The sequence below is a fragment of the Hylobates moloch genome, unplaced genomic scaffold (assembly GCF_009828535.3).
Source record: "Hylobates moloch isolate HMO894 unplaced genomic scaffold, HMol_V3 SCAFFOLD_2, whole genome shotgun sequence".
NCBI classification, from domain to species: Eukaryota; Metazoa; Chordata; class Mammalia; order Primates; family Hylobatidae; genus Hylobates; species Hylobates moloch.
In genome coordinates, this window is record NW_026652277.1 from 49942639 (window position 1) to 49958571 (window position 15933).

The 15933-nt window shown below is 44.5% G+C and overlaps 1 protein-coding gene across 1 annotated transcript in view; it reads left to right on the top strand.

Annotated features, from left to right (window-relative positions):
• SCD5 (stearoyl-CoA desaturase 5) overlaps window positions 1-15310 on the top strand; it is a 162908-nt gene extending 147598 nt beyond the window's left edge. The window contains exons 4-5 of the mRNA XM_032149071.2: window positions 7952-8184; window positions 13353-15310. Coding sequence (XP_032004962.1) covers window positions 7952-8184; window positions 13353-13543 — 424 coding nt within the window. The 3' untranslated portion in view covers window positions 13544-15310. The remainder of the gene's footprint in view (window positions 1-7951; window positions 8185-13352) is intronic.
• The last annotated feature ends 623 nt before the right edge of the window (window positions 15311-15933 follow it).

Here is a 15933-nt window from a genome sequence, read left to right on the forward strand (position 1 = left end):
TCCTACCGGGGCACTAATCCAAGAGGCAAGCATCTTATGAAGAACCCAAAAGCAGTCTGCACAGTTATTGCGTGTTTGTGGTTTTTGGGAAACCTTGGGATTGTGTCATACTCCTTGCCTTACTGAAATCACTGTAGTGTTTTTATTTTCCTGGGAAACCAAGACTCATCATTTATTAACCAAAATATCATTCAGTTAGTTATTCCACAAATATTTAGGAGTGCTTGCCATGTGGGATTCTCTCTGTGAGACCTTGGAGAGTCTGCCTTTCTGCTGAATTCTGCCATAGGTCTGGTTACCCTGGAAGCTGGCTCTGAGATAGATATTACATTGTAGAAAGTTTACTGGAGCAGATCCTTGGGATCAATACCTGTGGAAGAAGGGGCAGAAGCAAGATGGGTAAAGGGAAAAAGTTGGGCTTTGAACAGTCTCAGTGGAGACATTAGTCAGCCCAGTGGGGACCAGGCCTGGACAATGGGTTTCTCTGGTCAGTCACCGATGTGCAGTCATTAGGGGAGAGGCATGACCTCAGGCAGGGCAGCTCTCCATCAGAGGCAGCACTGCCAGCTACTGGGAGAGTAAGTCCTTTAATCCTAAGTGGGGACCTGGGTGGCACATCACAATGTTCACTACAGTGTGCTAAGATGCTTTTAGCTACTCTACAGAAAATCTTGACTCAACTGGTTTCAACAATAGAACATCCTTGCATCTCAAAGTAAGACATCAGGGGTAAAGCACCTCCAGGATTGGTTAGTTCAGTGGCTCAACAGCTTATCCAAGGTGCTCTCCATCCGTCTGCTCTGTCAGCCTGTAAAGGCAAGTTTGCTTCTCAGGCTTCTTCCTTTTGTAGTCACAGTTGGCTGTTGCTGGACTGGGTGTCGCTGCAGGAAAGAGAAATGATTTCTGCCCCTGTGCTCCTTGTATTGTTGAGGAAGATATTTCCTTGTATTTCTCTTCTTTCTTTATTGTGGTGAAATATACAAAACGTAATATTCATCATGTTAACCTTTCATAAGAGTGCAATTCTGTGGCATTAAGTACACTAATGATACTGTATAACCATCACCACTATACACAAAACTTTGTCATCATTCCCAATAAAAACTCTGTTCTCATGAAGTAATAACTTTGTCTTCACCCCCCACTCCTGGTAATTTCTATTCTCTTTTCTGTCTCTATGAATTTTCCTATTGTAGGTGCCTCCAGTATAAGCATACAGTATTTGTCCTTTTTGTCTGGTTTATTTTACTAATCTTAGTGTTTTCAAGGCCCATCCATGTTGCAGCATATATGAAAACCTCATTCCTCTTCATGGCTGACTAGCATTCTATTGTATATATGTACAGCATTGTTTGTCTACTCATCCACTGAATAATGTTGCTACCAACATGGGCATACAGATATCTGTTCATGTCCCTGCTTTTTATTCTTTTGGATATATACCTAGGAGTGAAAATGCTGGGTCATATGATAACTTGATATTTAACCTTTGGAGAAACCATCGAACCATTTCCTGCCGTGGCTGCACCACTTCACATTCCTCCATCAGTGCATGAGGAGTCCAGTATTTCTACATCCTTGCTAACATTTACTTCCCTTTTTTAAAGGTACAACCATTCTTTCCCTCGAGTCTTATTGGCCTCTATTGTGTCACATGCCCACTCCTAAATTAATTATTTGCAAAGTGAAAGAGATTACCAAAATTGCCTTAAACCAATCAGGACCGGGGCTCTGGGTAGGGTCTACATTCTCCTAAAGGACATGGCTGCAAGGAGGACAGTTAGATACCTGAACAAAATCCAGACATTCCGGCAAGAAAGAAAGGATGGGACAAGGAAGAATAAAGGGAAGCTACCATCAATGTTTGCAACAGGGTGGCTGTAAAAATAGAAATGCCCATACCAGAGATTCTGATTCTCTTGGTCTGCGGTGGGTGCTCAGCATCAGTCACTTTTAAATGTTCCCCAATTTATTCTAATGTGCAGTCAGGGCTGCAAGCCCTGATCTAGCAGGTTAGGCTGCCCGTTAAGCCAGCACATGTGAATACTGAGAGATGAGAAGGACAACATGCTACAGGAATGCTGTGCAGTGCACCTCGCCTGGGGGACTGAGGAAAACCCCTGAGAGGAAGTGATGTTCAGACTGATACTTGGAAGAGGCAAGTCAGCCAGGGCTGGGGAACAGTCTCAGTGGAGACATTAGTCAACCCAGTGGGGACGAGGCCTGGACAATGGGCTCCTCTGGTCGTAGACACGGGACAGCATGTGGTTCAGTTTAAGAAGAGGAAGAAGCTCAGTCTATCTAGAGTGTACACAGTATCCACGTCTAACCTTGAGGGGACAATATTTTTACTCAAATATGTGCAACTTATGGGGCAAGGTCTGTGTTCAACACTCCAGCCGCGTTTATCTTTGGGTAAGTTTCCCTCTCTCTATGCCATGTTCTTGGTTGGCTGAGTGAGCAGCAGGTTATACTAGAGGCAGCAGACATTCAGGGTTTAAGAATTGAGTTTGAAACCTGCCCATGCTATATACAACCGGTGTGGCTGTGGGGAAGGCCCAAGACATCTCTGGACCTCTGCACAGGTCCTGCAAAAGAGGTTATAAAAACTACGTCATAGGGTCATTATGGAACTCATAAAAAAAAATACGTGAGCGACATCAGAAATACGCTGATGAGTTGCAAACTTCTACTGCTGTCCCCACCTCTCTCTAGGGCACATCTTGACTCCAGACCTATATGTTGATATCCCTTACCTGGCAGCCCCATTTGGATGTATACTGGGCATCTCCCGCTTACCGTGTCCAAGACAGAGCTCTTCATATGCCACTCCTCCTCCATTCTCCCCTACATTGGTTTAGGGCATCTTCATCCTTGGTGTCATCCTGGACTCCACTCTCTCTCTCTAACATGGAGTCTGTTAACAAGTCCTGCCACTCTACTTTAGAAATATACCCAGATTCTGACCACTTCTCACCACCTCCATGACTATCCAGGTTCAGGCCACCATATTCTTTAACCTGGATCATGTGACAGCCTCCTATGAGGCCCTCCAAACTTGATCCCCCATTATTCCTACTCTATCTCCTACAACCCTCCCTCTTATTCATCTGCTCCAGCCCCAAGTCTCATGCAGCCCCAGTCTGCATGGCTTCAGGGCCTTGCTATTTGTGGGTACCCCTGCCCCCAGTTAGCCAAATGGCTAACTTCTCACTTCCTCAAGTCTTTAGTCAAAAACCACAGTGTCAGCAAGCCCTCCCATAGACACCCTATTTAAAATTTCAGTGCCTGCCCTTAACGTATCATATTCTCCTTCTCTGCTTTATTTTTTTCTTCCTGGTATTTACCACTAATGTGCTCTACAATTTGCTTATTTATATTGTTCATTGTCTTCCCTGCCAGAATATACCAGATATATTAATCTCTGCCAGTATACCCCTGCTCCACAAAGCCGGGGGTTATCTGTTTTATTCACCTTCTTTTTTTTTTTTTTTTTTTTTTTTTTTGAATGGAGTTTTCCTTCTTCGCTTAGGCCGGAGTACAGTGGCGTGATCTTGGCTCACTGCAACCTCTGCCTCCCATGTTCAAGCAATTCTCCTGCCTCAGCCTCCCTAGTAGCTGGAATTATAGGCATGAGCCACCACACCCAGCCTTGTTCACCTTCTATCTCAGTTCTAGGGCAGTACCTGGCATGTAGTAAGCACCCAATACATTTATTAACACAGCATTTTACAGAAGAGAAACCTGAGGCTCAGTGCGATTAAATAATTCATTCAAGGTCACGCAGCTAGAAGGCATTGTGTAGTTGAATATTCTGTGATGCTTTTCAACAACAACAAAAAAACCACTTAGCAAAAAGACAGGGCAGCATCAATGACTCCTCTCCAGCCCTCCTCCGATTCATCAGATGAAGAAGAGAAATCTCTAAAATGAGGAAGGAGTAGGTGCAAGAGGGCGTCGTGGAGTTGCTCTGTGGCCCCTTGGCGAGACCATTCATGTTTGAGTGTTATTAGATGAGGAAGCTGGGGAGCCATCTCAGTGCGTCTTCTGAAGCACAAAGGCAGTGACTGTTATTAAAAGGAGACCAGCTGCTCGAGGCTAAAAGTGCACAGGAGGAAGGGATACTCCCTACTCGGGAAAGATTTGCTAAGTCGGCTTGAGATGGTCAGGGAGGAGTTTTAGTCTGTTTTCAGCATCAAGACCCATCTCACTGGCTATCCTACCCAGACTTAACTGTGCCCCCTAAAAATTCCTTCTTCCATCCATTCTAATGAACATACAAAGAGGAATCCTAGCCGATTACAGGGAAGACAATCAGAGAATAACCCCAGAAGTAGATCTCTGCAGCATCATTGGAATGAGGACAGTGATTTTTTTTTTTTTTTTTTTTTTTTAAGAATGTCTTTTCTGAGGAAGAGGAAATGTGCCTGGACCATGGTGGTTCTAGTTAGGGAAGCCCGGGCCTTTTCGTCTTTACCCTTGGGAAACCACATCACTAGTGCTGTCCATCCACAGGGACCCACCCACTTGGCAGGGTAGAGCTTCCAGAACCAGAGCCAAGGCAGGCAGGAGGCTCTTTAAACAGTTGAGAGGGAGGAGGCAGGGGCAGGGTCTGAGTGGAAGCTGGGTGCTGCAGGCTGTGGTCAGACCAGAGAAGGCTGATTTCACAGGACTGGGGTCAGAGAGCAGGAGCCAGAGCAGGGCCTCGGCCTCTCCCTGGGAGGCCACAGCACCTCCCTCCGCCTGGGGCCTTCATTACTGGAGGGTGTCTACCCCAAAGCTGCTGCAAACATTCAGAGAGAGAAGTGCCCAGGGCCCAGCAGAGAGCAAGCCCTCCACACGTGTTTCTCTCCCTCTTCTTTCAGAAGCAAGATGGGGGTGGGGACAGTGGCTCAGAGCAGGACTGGGAGAGGCTCCCTTGAAAGGCCTGGGTTGTAATCCAGAGAGAGGAGGAAGGAGAGGAAGCTGCTGGAGTTGCAAGATGGCTTCTGTTGCCATTGTTCAGTTGTGCTTTCCTCCTCAGAGGTGCGGACAAGAAGTAGCAGAGCCAAGGCTCTGGGTGCCTCTTCCATGTTCCCTCCATAGCCCTTTCCACCTCACATGCTCACCACCAGCTCCCAGGTCCTTGGCCTGTGCAGGGCCTGTGTGCTCCACACAGACGTCCTCTTCAGGTGATGCTCCCACGTCTTGGCTGTGGTCCTTTCTGGAAATTGCCCTTGGCCACAGAGAGCTGCCTCGCCCAAGCATTTGCCCTCCCAGGGGCTCCCAGAGGCCAATGCCCAGATGATGCAAGGATAATACCTTTCAATTTCATACAGGTCTTAAGATCATCTGGCCCAGAACGCCCCTTCGGATCCACTGAAACTCATTGTGGGTGACCTTCTCCCTCCACCCAGTGCTGCCTTCTTCCCTTACTCACAGATCATCTGGAGAGAACTCCCTAAGAGCCTTCTGCCCATGACTCTAGAAGGCCACCTCTAAGGCCCTGAGTCCCTTCGTTGTCTTTCGTCTTTGCCCCTCCAAACACAGCCCACTCATTTGACTTCCTAGGCACCCACTATCCACTAAAATGCAGCCATCATGTATCCCAGTGACTAGAAAATGGGTGCTGATGGGTTAATATGGTGTCCAGTAAAAATATTTACCATGATGGGAGCTGACACATGCACAGCTAGCAGTCTGCAAAGCACATTGATGTATGTTTTTTCAATTGCAAGGCAGAATAGCATGGTGGTCTCTGAAGTGACTCTGCCTGAATTTGAATTTCTGTCCCACCACCTATGAGTCTTGAGACTTTGGGCCAGCTACATAACTTTCTGTTGCTCAATTTCCCTATCTGTAAAATGGGGATAATAGTCCCTTCTTCAGAGAATGTTTGTTAGAATTAAATGAGTCAATACATATAAAGGTCTTAAAACTGCCCTGGCACATGGTAAGCACATAGTGTGCCTTAGCTATTAGTATTTGATCCTCACAACAACCCTGTGAGGATCTACCTGTGTTGGGTACTTCTCAAGACACTCATATTCTCAGCCCAGCTTTTCACTCCAGCTGTTTGTTCAGCCACCTGCTGGCACGGGTGTAACAGCACCTTACTGAGCTGTGTGGCTTCTCTTACTTCCTGCTTGAGATGCCTGCAGAGCCCACTTGACTGTTCTGACCCAAGCAGACCTGGAAGTGTGGGGGAGCTAATATCCCATGTGGCACCCCCTGATGCCAAGGAGGTATTGGAGCCAATGGAAAAATCATCCCTTCTTTTATTCCCTGAGAGGATAATCCAGAGGTATATTGTGTCCCATCAAAATCCAAGTTCAGTTGCCCCAGCAGTAGCCACTCCAGTAATGCATGCAGTCATGGCCTTCCCCCATTCTCCATTTCCTTGAGCCCATTTTCCCATCCATGCCTGTCAATGGATCTCACATCCCAGAGTAAACTGCCCAGACACGGGCTGTTGCCTCGTGGTCTGCTTTTTTTGGGGGGGGGGCGGGGCAGGGCAGGGGGCGGGGCATCTAATTGTGCGTAGGAGAAGGGTGAAAGAATAAAAAGAGGCATGTCCTAAACACCATGGAATACTATGCAGCCATAAAAGGGAACAAGATCATGTCCTTTGCAGGGACATGGATGGAGCTAGAAGCCATTATCCTCAGCAAATTAACACAGGGACAGAAAACCAAACCCCGCATGTTCTCACTTATAAGTGGGATCTGAACAATGAGAACACGTGGACACAGGAAGGGGAACAACACACATTGGGGCCTGTCAGTGGGGCAGGGAGGGGAAAGCATCAGGATAAATAGGCGATGGGTTGACAGGTGCAGCAAACCATCATGGCACACGTTTCCCTATGTGACAAACCTGCACGTCCTGCACATGTATCCTGGAACTTAAAAATTTTTAAAAAGAACCATACAGTAGAAGAAAGAAAAAAAAAGAGGCGTGTTCAACATACATAATCAGTTATGGACTCAAGTCAGAGTCTCCCACCTACCAAATTTCGTGCCCTCACACTGCGCCTGCACTCCCAGTTGATACATATGCATCTTAACAGAGGCCTTCCAGAAGCTTGATTAGGCTGTGAGAGGCCAAGGAGGAACACACTATGAACAGGTAGCTTCAGTTACTTTGACGTTCCAGCCCTTCTCCTGCCCCTGCATAGAGGCAATCCTGCATGGCAAGAGGGCGGTGAGCAGTGGCTCCACTTGGCTGAAGCCTGGGGCAGGGGCTGCACCTAACTTGTCTTTGTATCACCAGCACTTAGCTCATGTATCAGTAGCACTCGGGGTCTGGCACATAGCAGGTACTCAGTAAATGTTTGCTGGATACATAGGTCCAGAACTCAAACTATGGGTGATTTGCTTCATAATGATTACTTTCTATGTGGCCATGCCTGTTTCTATACTTATTGTTTATTTTTTTGCTGGTTTGGAATGTAATCTCTGATGGACAGGGAACTTTTTTTTTGGGTGGAAGATTGTCTACCTTTTTACCAAGGTGAGTTAGTACAGAATTATGTACCTAAAATTATTTAAGATGCATTAACTATTTCTCAAAACTATTTGAGAAAACCTGAATATCAGATTGATCGATGAAAGAAATCTCTAGGTGCTATCTTGAACTGGTGGCCTGTGGGATAAATGTAGCTCTAAGATACATGGGTTTGGCCAGCACAGTTGATTATACTGAAATTCTTCTGAGATATGCCACAGGGCCTACCACTTCCTATAGCATTCTACCTGTCCCAGCTCTCAAATTTATGTTACCTGCCTAGCCCTTGCAGGTATATGGGTCCTGTGACCCCTACACAACAGGCTTCCATATATAGAAAGCGTTGAAGGAGCTGACTGGCACAGTTCCTTCCTTGGGCTTTTTTCTGACTTTTCCTGTGACTTGCTCAGCCCATCCCCTCTCCCATCAGTGAGTCCTCATGGTGATATGGTGTCTTGCCCTGTAGGTACTATAAGATCTCCGTGGTGCTCATGTGCTTTGTGGTCCCCACGCTGGTGCCCTGGTACATCTGGGGAGAGAGTCTGTGGAATTCCTACTTCTTGGCCTCTATTCTCCGCTATACCATCTCACTCAACATCAGCTGGCTGGTCAACAGCGCCGCCCACATGTATGGAAACCGGCCCTATGACAAGCACATCAGCCCTCGGCAGAACCCACTCGTCACTCTGGGTGCCATTGGTGAGTAGGGGTGTTGAGGGCCAATGGGGAGAATGGTGGCCCAGGTTTTCTTGGCCTCTCAGTAGTTTTGTGGAATCAGTAAAGAGAAGCAGTGGAGTGGAGTTCAGTGACCTTGAGCTTTTTTTTTTTTTTTTTTCCCCCGAGATGGAGTCTCACTCCATTGGCCAGTCTGGAGTGCAGTGGCACGATCTCAGCTGACCACAGCCTCTGCTTCCTGGGTTCAAGCAATTCTCCTGCCTCAGCCTCCTGAGGAGCTGGGATTACAGGCATCCATCACTATCCCTGGCTAATTTTTGTTTTTTGTTTTTTTTTTTTAGTAGAGACGGGGTTTCACCATGTTGGCCAGGATGGTCTCAAACTCCTGACCCCAAGTGATCCACCCTCCTTGGCCTGCGAGAGGAGCTTCGGCTTTAGGATCCTGACTCTTGCACAAGTCATATGATCTCTCTGATTTACAGTTTTCCTATCTGTGAAATGGGACTAGCAATGCTTACTTCATAGGAATATGTAAACTGCTTAGTACAGTGCCTGGCACGTAGTAGGTGATCAGTAACTAGTAGTTATTCATCATGACCATGGAAATGTTCTAAAGGAGAAGCAGCAGTTGACTCTTCTCTCAAACTGTCCTTACCATTCTAGCCTCAGCTGTCTAATCATTTGGCAGAGCTTAAGAAAAAAGGCCTTCAAACAAAGACAGGGGAAGGAATGAGACTTGGCATTTCACGGGACCATAAAACAGTTAAGAGCGAGGCCTCTGGAGTCAGTGACTTTGGTTGAGTCCTGGTTCCTCCACTTACTCTCTGGGCAAGTCACTGATTCTTCTGCCTTTTGTGTCCCTATCTGTAAAGTGGGGGTAATACTAGCACCTCCTCCTGAGTCATCAGAGGGCTAAATGAGTTGATACAGAGTGTTCCTACCAGTGCTTGTATGAAACAAGCCTTTGTGAGGTTGCTTTTTTGCCTTTTTTTTTTTTTTTTTTTTTGAGATGGAGTCTCGCTCTGTTGCCCAGGCTGGAGTGCAGTGGCATGATTTCAGCTCACTGCAAGCTCCGCCTCCCAGGTTCACGCCATTCTCCTGCCTCAGCCTCACGAGTAGCTGGGACTACAGGCACCTGCCAGCATGCCTGGCTAATTTTTTTGTATTTTTTAGTAGAGACGGGATTTCACTGTGTTAGCCAGGATGGTCTGGATCTCCTGACCTCGTGATCTGCCCGCCTCGGCCTCCCAAAGTGCTGGGATTACAGGCGTGAGCCACCGCGCCCGGCCCGTGATGTTGCTTTTATTGCTAGTCATGTGTTCTTAGGCAACTTACTTGTCCCTTCTGTGCATTTACGTCCTCATTTTAATCAGAGCAGGGATAATCAGCAGTTACTTCAGAGGCCTCAGGCTAAAAGGAGTTAATACCTGTTAAAGCACTTAGCACTGTGCCTGGCATATGACAGGTGATTAAGAAATATTAGCTCTACCTTTATAGAAGCAACTCAGACGTCTTGGTAAGCTGAGCCTTGGGCACAGAGATCAAACATAGGAAAGTTCCTACTGTTAAGTAGAAATGGTCTCTGTGTCACTCAGTGATGAGATTCTGCATCACTTCATTAGGGCCATCTGTTTTTCAGACCCCAGGGATCCCAAAGTTCTTGTCAACTTGCACTGATGGCAGCAATAGAAGGTGGAGTGAACACTACATTTAGCCAGGGAATAACTGCATAAGCAGGGAGAAAGTGCCTTGGGAATCAGGAGGGGCAGTGCCCCAACGCTTCCTGTGGCTTTCCCCTCCACTTGCCCTGCATCTTCTGAAAGGACGGTAGTGAGGGAAGCCGTGGCCAGTGTTGATTCTGTGAGTAGACAGAAATGGGGATAAGATGGACCGTCAACATGTAGGGATGGATGGGCCAGGAAACTCAAGCAGTGTGGCCATGACACGGGCGCTAAGGAGCTAGGCAATGGTTATAAGTCTATCCAGGTCAACACTGGACTCCCAGACAGTTTGCCTCCCAAAAGTCCTTGGAAAGCTCTTGCCATACCCAATTGTGCAGTAGAGTGGGGAATACATCATAATGTCTATTTCTGAAAATACGGTGAAGAAACTTGTCCATACCCCTCTTTAATCCAGGAAAAACACTAAAAATGATGGGGGGGAGGTGGTGTGCAGGGTAGGGATGGTATAAATTTAAAAGAAAATTGCAGACCACATATGGATCCATCTTGGTGTACTCGTTAGAGAGCAAAATCCTTTCAACGTGGTCAATGGGAGAACTATGTGATGACTAGTAGCCACTTAAGAAGTAAGAAAAGAGTCTGACAGTTTCGCAAACAGTTAAAAATAGTTACTATGTGATCCAGCAACTCCACTCCTACATTTATACCAAAGAGAAATGAAAACATATGTCCACACAAAAACTTGTATACGAATGTTCATAGCAACATTATTCATAATAGCTAAAAGTGGAAACAACTCAAATGTCCATCAACTGATGAATGGATACATACAATGTTGTACATCCATATAATGAAATACCTTTTGGCAATAAAAAGAATGAAGATCTGATACTTGATACAAAATGAATGAACCTTGAAAACATTTTTTATGTGAAAGAAGCTAGTCACAAAGGACTACATATTGTATGATTTTATTTATATGAAATGTCCGAAATAGGCAAATCTACACAGATAGAAAACAGGACTGGGAGGGAGTAGGAGGCAGTTGGGGGTGATGGCTAAGGCATGTGGGTCTTTTTGGAGAGTAATGAAAATGTTGTAAAATTGATTGTGGTGATGGATGCGTAACTCTGTGAATATATTAAAAGCCATTAAATTGTATACTTCAAGAGGGTGAATTGTACAGTAAGTGAATTTTATTGCAATAAAGCTGTTTATGAAAATCAAATGAACTAATCTTTAGAGAAATGCAAATTAAAACCACAATGAGATATTACCTCACACTTATGTGAATGACTATTATCAGAAGGATAAAAGATAACAAGTGTTGGTGAGGATGTGAAAAAAGGGAACCCTTGCATACTGTTAGTGAGAATGTAAATTAGTATAGCCATTATGGAAAACAGTATGGAGGTTGCTCAAAAACATTAAAAATAGAGCTACCATATGATCTCACAATCCTACTTCTGGGTGTAGATCCAAAGGAAATGAAATCAGGATGTTGAAGAGGTATCTACACTCCCATGTTTAAACAGGATCATTCACAGTAGCCAAGATGTACAATCAAATTAAGTGTCCATCAACAGATGAATGGATAGAGAAAATGTATCACATATGCATCATGGAATACTATTCAGCCTTAAAAAAGAGAAAATCCTGTCATTTGCCACAACTTGAATGAACCTGGAGGACATTATGCTAAGTGAAGTAAGCCAGGCACAGAAAGACAAATGCTGCACGACCTCACTTCCATGTGGAATCTAAAAAAGTTGAACTCCTAGAAGTAGAGTAGAATGGTGGTTACCAGAGGCTGGGGCAGGGGGGTTGTTGAGAGATATTGGTCAAAGGGTACAAATTTTCAGTCTGACTAGAGGAACAAGTTCAAGAGGTCTATTTTAAAACATGGCGATAGTGACTACAGTCAGTAACAATGTATTGTTTTAAAACATGGCGATAGTGACTACAGTCAGTAACAATGTATTGTATTCTTGAAAATCAGTGAGAGAGTAGATTTTAAGTGTTCTTACCACAAAAACATAAGTGTGTGAGGTAATGCACATGTCACTTAGCTCAATTTAACCATTCCAAAATTTATACATATCTCAAAACCCGGTGTTGTACATGATCAATATATACAAATTTTATTTGTCAATTAAAAAATAAGTAAAAGAAATTTAAAAAATCAAATCAGAGAAGCCATGAGAGCTCTCATGCGTACATCTTTTAAAAAAAGTGAGAGAGTAATGCAAATCAAAACCACAATGAGATACCATCTCACACCAGTTAGAATGGTGATCATTAAAAAGTCAGGAAACAACAGGTGCTGGAGAGGATGTGGAGAAATAGGAACACTTTTACACTGTTGGTGGGAGTGTAAACTAGTTCAACCATTGTGGAAGACAGTGTGGCGATTCCTCAAGGATCTAGAACTAGAAATACCATTTGGCCCAGCCATCCCATTACTGGGTATATACCCAAAGGATTATAAATCATGCTGCTATAAAGACACATGCACACGTATGTTTATAGCGGCACTATTCACAATAGCAAAGACTTGGAACGAACCCAAATGTCCATCAATGATAGGCCGGATTAAGAAAATGTGGCACATATACACCATGGAATACTATGCAGCCATAAAAAAGGATGAGTTCATGTCCTTTGTGGCAACATGGATGAAGCTGGAAACCATCATTCTGAGCAAACTATCACAAGGACAGAAAACCAAACACTGCATGTTCTCACTCATAGGTGGGAATCGAACAATGAGAACACTTGGACACAGGGCGGGGAACATCACACACCGGGGCCTGTCGTGGGGTGGGGGGAGGGGGGAGGGACAGCATTAGGAGATATACCTAATGCTAAATGACGAGTTAATGGGTGCAGCAAACCAACATGGCACATGTATACATATGTAACAAACCTGCACGTTGTGCACATGTACCCTAGAACTTAAAGTATAATAAATAAATAATAATAATAATAAAGGAAAGCTACATGAAAAAAAGTGAGAGAGTAAAAGCTGGCCACTGGAAGGGGTAGAATAATATATAAGTATATTCTAGATATTTAAAGATACTTTGAATTTACTTACCTATTTGAATGATTCTTATTTATCTCGAGCTCTTCCAAAAAAGGATTTTTTAATCACTCCAGCCCACAGAGACTGTTTTTTAAAACAGTTGTACATCAAAACGATGATCTATTATCAGCCATTTAGCATTTACCTTAAGAAGGATAGCTCTGAGGTCATGGTATCATGTCTACAGTTCACACAGGAAAGTTAATCTTGTGACGATGTGCTAACTTTATTGCTATTTTTTCTGTTCATATTGTTTGTCTAGCTAACTAAGTCAATGCCTTTGGAGGCAGTAACCAAGTCTTTTGCTCCTCACAGAGCCTGACACCATGTCCTGCACATGGTAAACCCTGAAAAAATAGGTGATTCAAAACATCTGTGCAGAGAGGTGGTGATTGAATTATATCAACGCTCACTTTGTCTTGCAGGTGAAGGCTTCCATAATTACCATCACACCTTTCCCTTTGACTACTCTGCGAGTGAATTTGGCTTAAATTTTAACCCAACCACCTGGTTCATTGATTTCATGTGCTGGCTGGGGCTGGCCGCTGACCGCAAACGGGCAACCAAGCCGATGATCGAGGCCCGGAAGGCCAGGACTGGAGACAGCAGTGCTTGAACCCGGAACAGCTATCCCACATGTCTGCCGGTGCAACCTCGGTTCATGGCTTTGGTTACAACAGTTCTCTTGTACATTGGATCGTGGGAGGGGGCAGAGGGTGGGGAAGCAACGAATCTGTGTGGTTTGGGAATTTTTTTGTTTATCTCAAAATAATGTTGAAATACAATTATCAATGAAAAAACTTTTGTTTCTTTTTGTTTTTAGACAGTCTCACTCTGTCACCCAGGCTGGAGTGCAGTGGCACGATCTCGGCTCACTGCAGCCTCCACCTACCTGGTTCAAGCAATTCCCCTGCCTCAGCCTCCTGAGTAGCTGAGATTACAGGAGCCTGCCACCACGCCCAACTAATTTTTTTGTATTTTTAATAGAGACGGGGTTTCATTATGTTGGCCAGACTGGTCTCGAATTCCTGACCTCAGGCAATCCACCCGCCTCGGCCTCCCAAAATGCTGGGATTACAGGCGTAAGCCACTGTGCCCTGCTGAAAAAAACTTTTTTTTTTTTAATTTGAGACGGAGGCTCGCTCCGTCCCCCAGACTGGAGTGCAGTGGCGAGATCTCGGCTCACTGCAAGCTCCGCCTCCCGGGTTCACGCCATTCTCCTGCCTCAGTCTCCCGAGCAGCTGGGAGCCACTGCGCCCAGCCTAAAATACTTTTTAAGTCAAGATTACTACGATTTAACGTTAGAGTGTGGACATGTGACTTAATCGCTGTAGCTAAAATATGTCAAATATACATTGTCATGTGCTTGAACATGATGCTAACCCTGACAGGACGAAGGAAAGTAATATTCTTTCAGTGTGGTTCAGGAGAGCATTTGTTTTATTTTCTACCAATTAACCCAGCATTGCTTTTAAACAACCATCTGAAGGAGCAGAGAGGCAGGGTAGAAGGCAGAAGGGGGGTCTATGTGGTAACTAAAGAATGTTTCTGTTTTGTAATTATTGTGTGTGTGTGGTTTTTTTGTTTGCTTAAGAGAATCAAAAACTGAAAAAAATGAGAATACAGGAAATGGCTCGTTTATTTTTTTGCTGTTTACAGCTTGTTAATGCTCTACTGTCTTTGCTTCAAGATTTGTTCACTGCCCAGCTCGTTTTGTGTCCTGAGCCCTATGCCCAGCCCACCTTATAAATCATGCCTGTTTAGATGTTTGATTTTGTTCTGTTTGCCATTGTTATCTTAAAGGCGTATAACTCTGACATGCCAGGCATCAAATTAAGTTCAAATTAAGCTCTCGTTTAAATGTTTAAACACCTAATTTATATTCTAATTGATCCCAGCCAGTGATGCATGTACTTTAGCTACTTCTGCTAAATAAGCATATTAATTTTCCACATCAGGCCATCAGATATGGGGACCAACAGTTATCTAGAATTCCGTGTCTACTAATGTTTCACCTGCATGCAGCCTTCATTGATTTTGTAGCAAAATATAAAGTGATCATTATGTAGCTTCTGGATTAAAAAATTTTGTGTGTGAAGTTGCTTTGTAAAGTGCATGTGGAATTAATGGGACAGCGTGCCCTTTGTGTTAGATGTTAGAGCAAAACAAGGGCTTATAGTGTTAGTATTGGAGCACTTTGAAGATAGATACTTTCAGAAAAGATGTAGGATTTAAAAGTTAAATTTTAAATTTTAGAAAAAGATGTGATGGCAATTGGAAATAGTCACAATGAAGTTCGTCATCCAGTAGGTGTTTACAGTGTTATTTTGCCATTGATAACGTGTAAACTGTGAGTGATTTACAATAAATGATTATGAATTCATTGGTGTTCTTGTCCAGATACTTCAGTGCTGTTTAGAGAATGTTCTTTCTAGAGTGCTTGATGCATCATGATGATTGTATGACTCCCATTGGGATTTGGGCTCTGGGCTAACAACAGCCCCTGAGACCAGCCCTGTCCTATCCTTTCGGCCTTAGGCAACAGCCAGAGGAAGCCAGCAAGTTTTATTTGGAATGTAGAACTCCCAGTGGTATTGTTCCCTGATTCTCACTCAGGCCACTGGGAGTGCTTGTAGATGATAAATGGGAATCTACTCCTATATGTCACCCAAAGGAGCATGAAGGACACCTTTCCCTCTCCAGGCCCCACCAATAGTTACCAGAGATGGGAGAGATGGACTCTTGTTTTCACTCTAGTCCTGCCTCTCTCAACCTCACCTCTGCACCACCAAAGTCTCCACCCATCTTTTGCCCCAAAGCAGCTGTGGCTGTGATCTCAGATGGAACCTTCTTAGCCTGTCTGCAGTTGAGTGGGATTCTAGCCATTGACGGGTACCAGGCTAGAGCTCATCATGTAAGGACCCTTTGGATGTGACCATAGCATTTTTCAGCTGCTTCATATCCTGGTCACACATTGCTAAGACCTTGTAGAGAGTGTAGGTGGAG